Raw genomic sequence first — 9,139 nt, 5'->3', positions numbered from 1 at the left:
GAGTGTGGCGAAGAGGCAGTCGCGGCCGACGCTGATTGTCGGCATCGCGAGCAGCGGCTGTGTTGCTTGCTGGCGGCAGGACACGCGAGCCTGTTAACCTAGCAAGAACAGCGGGGGAGCCCGATGAGGTGAAAGCGCTGAGAGGGGGGTTTGGACAGACAGGTGGGCGCAGGGCTCAGGGTTTTATCACATGCAGTGGTCGCAATTTTTTTTATCACGTGCAATGACTATTCTTTTTAACGTGACGTGGCTTAACATGGATGCTGCATTAGGAGTCAGTTTTAGAATAATAATGATAAAGAGTGATGAGTAGCAGCAAGTCTCTGAGTTCTGGAATAGCTACCTAATTTTGATTACACTAGCAATTTAATAAGTACTCCCTCTATACCGAAATACATGTCGCTGAAGTAGCTGACTTGCTCCAGCGACATGTATTTCGGTACAGAGGGAGTAGAAAACACAAAGCAGTTACTACTATATCACATGACAAAGCGAATGGAGATTGGCCTTCGGGTCCTTTCTGTGGAATTGCAAAACTAAGGGCAATTGAGATAAAAAAATAATAAGGGCAAATAGAATTAATTAAAATCATGTTTCAATCTATCAAGGCATTAATGCCGAGGGCCACGGCCACATTTTCTGTGGAATTTAAGCTTGAGTTGAGAACTTGAGATGGCTAGAAGGGGATACCTTTTGCTGAGGCGGAACGCCGAAGGATGCCAGACTGCAGATCAGCAAGGGAAGCAAGACTGCAGATCAGCAAGGGAAGCAGCCAAGAAGGAGATGGAAGGGGACTGCTCGCTGCTGTATGGGGCTCACCGGATGGGCAGGGGCGGAGGTCAACGAGACACCGGATACGGGACACGGCGGCCGGGCGGCGGGCGGCGGGCGGCGGGATGGATAGGGTTCCACGGGCACGACACGGCTCCTTTCTTCTCGGCAAAAGCTCGCGTCTCTTTTGCTCAGTCCCCTCGTCCGCTATTTGTTATTGGGCTGACTGGCCGAGGCCCAGCAGAAGTGGTAGAGAGAGTGGGCTGCGCCCCAGGCCAACTTCTTTTTCTAGGCTCGGGAATTTCCTTACGCCCCAGGCCATGGCCTGGCCTGCCTGTGGCCCAGCTCCGCCGTTTATTACAACACTAAACAAGCCATCTAAAAAGGGAGCAACTAATTAACGAGGGCTCCTTCGGGAGCCTCGCAACGATCAGCGTCACTTGGCGCGCTCTTAGCTATTCGCCATGTGTCGCACTCTGGGCGCTCCCTTCGAATTTTGTTTTTTTTTCGCACGCGTTTTCGGCTTTTTAAACGGTTTTTTTTGAATTTTTTTTACATTTTGGTTTTTCACCGGTCTTCCCTAGCTTTTCGATAAAAAAATTCGAAAAAAAAAAATTTTGCGCAAAAAAACGTATTTTTGTTCACGAGAGTCACGGTTTTGTTTTCGCGAGAGGCACGGTTGTGCTTTCCCGAAAGGCACGGCCATGCCTCTTGGAAACCGAAAAAATTGTGTTTTCTGTTTTTTTTTCTTTCGCGAGAGGCACGGTTGTGCTTTTGCGAGAGTCACCGCCGTGCCTCCTCGGAAACGAGAAATAAACACGTTTTCTGTTTTTTTTTCTTCCGCGAGAGGCACGGTTTTGCTTTCGCGAGAGACACGATTGTGCTTTCGTGAGAGGCACAGGCGTGCCTCTTTCGCAAAGGGAAAAATGCGTTTTCTGGTTTTTTTTCTTCCGCGAGAGGCACGGTTATGATTTCGTCAGAGGCACGGGCGTGCCTCTTTCAGAAAGGGAAAAAACTTGTGTTCCCGGTTTGGTTTTTTCGTCCGATTTTTTCGTGAAAAAAAGTTCGTCAAAACCTATCAACATGGGATCTAGTTTTGAAGATCTCGACGCGAGGAATCCAACAATGAAAACGGTTCGAGATTTGGACGCACGGTTTAAAAGATAAAACATTTTGAATAAACGGATCTACGAAAAAAAGGGAAAACAGTCAAGTTGCGACAAGTGACGCACATGCAGCGCGCCACTTGTTGCTACCTGGGAAAGTTGAAATGATCTCCGCAAGGAGTACTCCTCAATTAGTGATTTCGATTAAAAAAAACTTCCTCTAAAAAAGAGCCATCTAAAAAAAGGTTTACAGATCCCTATGAACATTGAGATTTAATAAAGGTTTACAGATCCTAAAAAAACTAGAGAAGCTATCTTTGCGTATAAAAAAACTAGATGAGACATCTTTGTGAAAGTTGCAATTTTTCATGACATAATGGTGAAGATATTGTGATCCGACATCCTGCACTTCTAGGGGATTATCTCTGACCCAAGTACGTTCATCAATCAAGGTTTCCCATCTTTTTATATGTGTGACTCATGGCGCTTTCAAGAATCATTATTGGTAATGTTCGTGCAGGTGAAAGAGTGATAAAATCGTTGCTCCAATCTAATTGCAACCTCTTTATCAAAGTCTTCGGAGTATTTCTTCTAGCGGAGATTAATAAGGCGAAGAAGGTGTTTTCAAGAGATTTCACTGTGATTCTTAGTCATAGGAGTTGCTTTGTATTTTTTTGGATCTTAGATCTAAATTAATGTACCTGTAATTGTTATGAGTATGCATGAATTACACGTGTTTATCAAAAAAAAACTAGACAAGCCCTTAGAAAAATGTAAGGGCAACTCCAACCCGCCGACGCATTCTGTCTGTGCACGTCGTTTGTGTCGAAACGGACACGAATCGTGGCCCAATGCACCGACGTAAATGGACGAGTGTCCGCTTTTGTCCGCCCGCAACCCATTTCAGGCCCAAGTTTGGGTCGGGTTTGCGTCGACGTGGATGCGTGCGACGCCTGCCCTTGTCCTTCCTTTGGCCCGCCACACAGTGGCACATCCACCTCATCCCCCCTTTCTCCCGCAAACATTGTTGCCCGCTCGCCATGGCCGACACGCTAAAACCCGCCGCCCCCGTCGCCCTTGCCTCCACCGTCGACAAGCCATGTGTTGTCTGCGAAAAGGCGACCAAGGCCAAGAAGGAGCACATGCCGGCGCAGCGGACCATGCAGTCGGCCAAGAGGGCTAGCCGGAGGAAGGTGCGGGCGACAAGCTGGAAGCCGCCAACGTGGCCGCCCTCGTGATAACCCATAAGTATAGGGGATCGCAACAGTTCTCGAGGTTGGAGTATTCAACCCAAATTTATTGATTTGACACAAGGGGAGCCAGAGAATATTTACAAGTATTAGTAGTTGAGTTATCAATTCAATCATACCTGGAGACTAAATATCTACGGCAGAGTGATCAGTAGTACAGTGGTATAATAATTTGATAGCAGTAGTAACAGTAGCAATAGTAGCAGTAACGGTAACAATAGTAGTTTGGTAGCGATTGTGACAGTAGGAGCAATAGTAGTAACTTAGCAAAGATCAATACGTGAAAAGCTCGTCGGCATTGGATCGGTGATGATAGTTATGTTGGATGACATTCATCATGTAAAAGTTATAACCTAGGCCGATGCAGAACTAGCTTCAATTCATCAATGTAATGTAGGCATGTATTTTGTATATAGTCATATGTGCATATGGAAAAAAACTTGCATGACATCTTTTGTCCTACCTTCCTGTGGTAGTGGGGTCCATAAGAAAACTAAGGGATATTAAGGCCTCGTTTTAATAGAGAACTGGAACAAAGCATTAACACATAGTGAATACATGAACTCCTTAAATTATGGTAATCATCAGAAAGAATCCCAATTATTGTCACCTTGGGGTATGCGGATCATAACACGTTATAGGTGCATATAACTTGCATGGTAGGATCAAGAACACAAGTATATTAAAAACATAAATGGTTCAGATATAAAATCATGGCACTCGGGCGCTAGTGACAAACATTAAGCATAGTAAAGTCATAGCAATATCAATCTCAAAACATAGTGGATATTAGGGATCAAGCCCTAACAAAACCAACTCGATTATATGATAAATCTCATCCAGTCCATCACCGTCCAGCAAGCCTATGAAGAAATTACTCACTCCTGGCGGTGAGCATCATAAAATTGGTGATGAAGGATCGTTAATGATGCTGATGGCGGCGAATCCCCCTCCATGGAGCCTAGAGCGGACTCCAGATTTGCCCTCCAAATGAAGAATAGGAGGTGGCGGCGGCTCCATATCATGAAACGTGATGAAAGTTTCTCTCCTATTTTTTTCTCGGGAAATAGGAATTTATAGTGTTGAGATTAGGTTCTGCGGAGCCTCATGGGCCCCACAAGACACCATGGCGCGCCCTAGTGCCTTGTGGCAGTAGGGGGCCTCTAGTGAGCCTTTGCTCCAGTATTTTTTATTTGGTCCATAAAAGATCTTCAAAAAGTTTCGTCCAATTCCGAGAACTTTTATATCTGCATAAAAACAACACCATGGCAATTTTGCTGAAAACAATGCCATCCCGGGTTAATTTCATTCAAATCATGCAAATTAGAGTTAAAAACAAGAGCAAAAGTGTTAGAAAGAGTAGATACGACGGAGACGTATCAACTCCCCCAAGCTTAACGCATTGCTTGTCCTCAAGCAATTCAGTTGACAAACTGAAAGTATAGGATCAAAAGTATGTCTAGAAGGGGGTGATTAGACTATTTGACCAAATAAAAATCTATCATTTTCCCAATTTTAGTTGTGGGAAGATTTTAGCAATTAGCACAAGTCAAGCAAACAACCTACACATGCAATTCTAAGAGTATAGCAGCGGAAAGTAAAACATTGCATATGAAGGTAAAGGGAAGGGTTTGGAGAAGGCAAATGCAATGGAGACACGAAGATTTTTGGCGTGGTTCCGATAGGTGGTGTTGTCGTACGTCCACGTTGATGGAGACTTCAACCCATGAAGGGTAACGGTTGCGCGAGTCCACGGAGGGCTCCACCCATGAAGGGTCCACGAAGAAGCAACCTTGTCTGTCCCACCATGGTCATTGCCCACAACGGACTTGCCTCACTCGGGTAGATCTTCATGAAGTAGGCGATCTCCTTGCCCTTACAAACTTCTTGGTTCAACTCCAGAACATGTCGGAGGCTCCCAAGCGACACCTAACCAATCTAGGAGACGCCACTCTCCAAAAGGCAATAGACGGTGTGTTGATGATGAACTCCTTGCTGTTGTGCTTCAAATGATAGTCTCCCCAACACTCAACTCTCTCACAGATTTGGCTATGGTGGAAGAAGGATTTGGGTGGAAAGCAACTCGGGGAAGGCTAGAAATCAAGGTTCAAATGGTTGGAATGGAATCTCTTGATCTCAACACATGAGTAGGTGGTTCTCTCTCAAAAAATGAATGATGGAAGTGTAGGCACATTCTGATGGCTCTCCCCATGAATGTGTTGGGAAATGTTGCATGGAAAACAAAAAAAATTCTATGCACATGCAAGATCTGTCCATGGAGATGCATAGCTACGAGAGGGGGAGAGCATCTACGTACCCCTGTAGATCACTAAGCAGAAGTGTTTATCAACGCGGTTGATGTAGTCGTACTCCTTCAAGATTCATCCCGATCAAGCACCGAACGTACGGCACCTCCGCGTTCAGCACATGTTCAGCTCGATGACGTCCTCGCCTTCTCGATCCAGCAAGAGGGGTGAAGTAGTAGATGAGTTCCGACAGCATGACGTCGTGGTGACGATGGTGGTGAACTAGAGGGGGGAGATTAGAACCACACCAGACTTCTAATTATGAGGATTAGAAGTTGCTAGGGCTAGCTCTAATTAGTCATCTAGGATCAACTACAGGGGGCTAAAAAACTTGTTCTAGGGGCTAGCCCTGCTCCTCTATTTATATGTTGAGCCCTGGGGTCGTTACTTGGGGAGAGGGCCTCCCAGAGTCGTTTTGGAACACAAAGAAGATTTCTTCTCGGACTCCAGGGCCAAACACCATGGTTCATGGCGTTTACGTAAACGCCACAGACTACGGTGTCTGGCCCAGGGGGTAGACACCAGGAACCTTGGCGTCTAGCCCCTACCCTCCGAGACACCCCTTTGTGCGTTGTCTTAAATCCCCGTGGGCCTTACCCCTTGGCCCAACCATATCATCTTGTATATCAATCTTTGCCTTTGGACCATTCCGGAGCTCCTCGTCATGTCCGTGATCTCATCCGGGACCCCGAACAACATTCAGTCACCAACATACATAACTCATATAATACTATATCATCAACGAACGTTAAGCGTGCGGACCCTATAGGTTCAAGAATGATGTAGACATGACCAAGATGCTTCTCCGGTCAACAGCCAATAGCGGGACCTGGATACCCATATTGGTTCCTACATATTCCACGAAGATCTTTATCGGTCAAACCTTTATGACAACATATGTAGTTCCTTTTCTCCGTCGGTATGTTACTTGCCCGAGATTCGATCACTGGTATCTTCATACCTAGTTCAATCTCATTACTGGCAAGTCTCTTTACTCGTTCCGTAATACATCATCATGTAACTAACTCCTTAGTCACTTTGCTTGCAAGCTTCTTGTGATGTTGTATTACCGAGAGGGCCCAGAGATACCTCTCCGTCATACGGAGCGACAAATCGCAATCTCGATTCACGCCAACTCAACAGACACCTTCGGAGATACGTGTAGAGCATCTTTATGATCACCCAGTTACGTTGTGACGTTTGATAGCACACAAGGTATTCCTTCGATATCCAGGAGTTGCATGATCTCAAGGTTGAAGGAATATGTATTTGACATTTAAGATAGTAGTAGCAATAAACAGAACGATCATATGCTAAGCTAACGGATGGGTCTTGTCCATCACATCGTTCTACTAATGATGTGATCCTGTTATCAAATGCCAACTCATGTCTATGGTTAGGAAACCTTAACAATCTTTGATCAATGAGCTAGTCTAGTAGAGGATCACTAGGGACACAGTATTTTTTCTGTATTCACACATGTATTTAAGTTCCGATCAATACAATTATAGCATGAATAATAAACCTTTATCATGAACAAGGAAATATGATAATAACCAATTATTCTTGCCTCTAGGGAATATTTCCAACAGTCTCCCACTTGCACTAGAGTCAATAATCTAGTTCACATCACCATGTAATTGACACCCAACGAGTTCTAAGGCGTGATCATGTTTTGCTTGTGAGAGAGGTTTTAGTCAACGGGGTCTACAACATTCAGATCCATTTGTACTTTGCAAATATGTTTACAATGCCCTGCATGGAGCTACTTTAGCTAATTGCTCCCACGTTCAATACGTATCCAGATTGAGACTCAGAGTCATCCGGATCGGTGTCAAAGCTTGCATCGATGCAACCCTTTACGACGAACTCTTCATAACTGAGAAACATTTCCTTAGTCCTCTTCGGGTAATTCAGGATATTCTTGACCGATGTCCAGTAATCTACTCCTGGATCACTTTGGCACCTCCTTGCCAGACTTATGGCAAGGCACACATCAGGTCTGGTACACAACATGGCATACATTATAGAGCCTATGGCTGAGGCATAGGGAATGACTTTCATTCTCTCTCTATCTCCTGCCATGGTCAGGCTTTGAGTCTTACTCAACTTCACACCTTGCAATACAAGCAAGAACCCTTTCTTTGACTGATCCATTTTGAACTTTGATATATGTCCAACGTATCTATAGTTATGAAGAATTCACATTGTTATATTATCATTCTTGGATGTTTTACAATCATTTTTATAGCAACTTTATATCATTTTTTGGGACTAACCTATTGACCCAGTGCCAGTTGTTTTTTTTTTGTTTTTTTACATCACAGGAAATCAATATCAAACGGAGTCCAAACACTACGAAACTTTTTGTGGATTTTTTATGGACCAGAAGACATCCAATGGGCCAGAGCAGCACCTGGGGGGTATAACCCACCAGAGCGCGCCTGGGCCCCTAGGCGTGCCTTGGTGGCTTGTGCCCACCTTGGTGGCCTTCTGCACCCCCTCTTCGCCCTATAAATTGTCAAGTATTCCAAAAACCCTTGGCGGGAACCTAGATCGGAAGTTCCATCGCTGCAAGCCTCTGTAGCCATCGAAAACCAATCGGGAGCCCATTCCGTCACCCTGTCGGAGGGGGCGATCATCACCGGTGGCCATCTTTGTCATCCCGCACTACAAAAAAAAGACACGTTCGTGACATTTTGGGCCGAACGATTTTTTTTTCTGTCATACTTATGACACTTCTATGACGATAATTATGACAAAACCCAGTATCATCATAGATGTTGTGGGCTCCTACTTCTATGATAAAAAATCATGATAGAAAAATGGGCTTTTCATTCTGGGTTGGTCGAAGACGCACCCGCATGACATTCTTTGGGCCGTCCATGACGGAAAAAATCATGGTAGAAGCGAGGGCGAGGAAAATTTTGGGGACTTCCCTGTTACGTTGGGTGGTCGGGGCCGAGAGATGCATGTAGGTTTGCGCGTTTCTATCGTACATGTACACACGTGTGTGGGAGGCATTGCGCTCTAACTAAACCCGAGCGAGGTGTTGGCTCTAACTGAAACCGAGTGATTGCACTAGCTACGTTACTGAACCCCGATCGATCCCTTGCTGTTAACTTAACCCAAGTGATTCCTTCGCTACTGCTGCTAACTGAAGCTGATTGAAGCTGCCTCTTGATGAACAGTTCCCGGTGGGGGTTGGATGAACAGGATCCCGCGGTAGTAGAGGCCGTTGCCGCTGGATGAACAGGACCCCGATCGAGGAGGTGGGGTGGATGAACAGTAGCTTGTGGAGGTGAAGGAAATATTCCCTAGAGGCAATAATAAAGTTATTATTTATTTCCTTATTTCATGATAAATGTTTATTATTCATGCTAGAATTGTATTATCCAGAAACTTAGTACATGTGTGAATACATAGACAAAACATAGTGTCCCTAGTATGCCTCTACTTTACTGGCTCGTTGATCAAAGATGGTTATGTTTCCTAACCATAGACATGTGTTGTCATTTGATGAACGGGATCACATCAAACGGAGTCCAAACACTATGAAACTTTTTGTGGATTTTTTATGGACCAGAAGACATCCAATGGGCCAGAGCAGCACCTGGGGGGTATAACCCACCAGGGCGTGCCTGGGCCCCCAGGCGTGCCCCGGTGGCTTGTGCCCACCTCGGTGGCCTTCCGCACCCCCTCTTCG

General features: G+C 45.2%; 1 protein-coding gene across 1 annotated transcript in view; it reads right to left on the bottom strand.

Annotated features, from left to right (window-relative positions):
* Nucleotides 1-944, bottom strand: part of LOC119337625 (phenylalanine--tRNA ligase beta subunit, cytoplasmic-like) — a 10,176-nt gene extending 9,232 nt beyond the window's left edge. The window contains exons 1-3 of the mRNA XM_037609797.1: nucleotides 820-944; nucleotides 691-724; nucleotides 1-98 (exon numbers count right to left, since the gene is read on the bottom strand). The exon at nucleotides 1-98 is cut by the window's left edge and continues 10 nt beyond it. Coding sequence (XP_037465694.1) covers nucleotides 1-45 — 45 coding nt within the window. The 5' untranslated portion in view covers nucleotides 46-98; nucleotides 691-724; nucleotides 820-944. The remainder of the gene's footprint in view (nucleotides 99-690; nucleotides 725-819) is intronic.
* Between the last annotated feature and the right edge of the window lie 8,195 nt (nucleotides 945-9,139).

This window comes from Triticum dicoccoides, chromosome 1B (assembly GCF_002162155.2).
Source record: "Triticum dicoccoides isolate Atlit2015 ecotype Zavitan chromosome 1B, WEW_v2.0, whole genome shotgun sequence".
Taxonomy (NCBI): domain Eukaryota; kingdom Viridiplantae; phylum Streptophyta; class Magnoliopsida; order Poales; family Poaceae; genus Triticum; species Triticum dicoccoides.
Note: the sequence above shows the minus strand (reverse complement) of the source record. Positions and strands in the feature narration are given on the sequence as shown.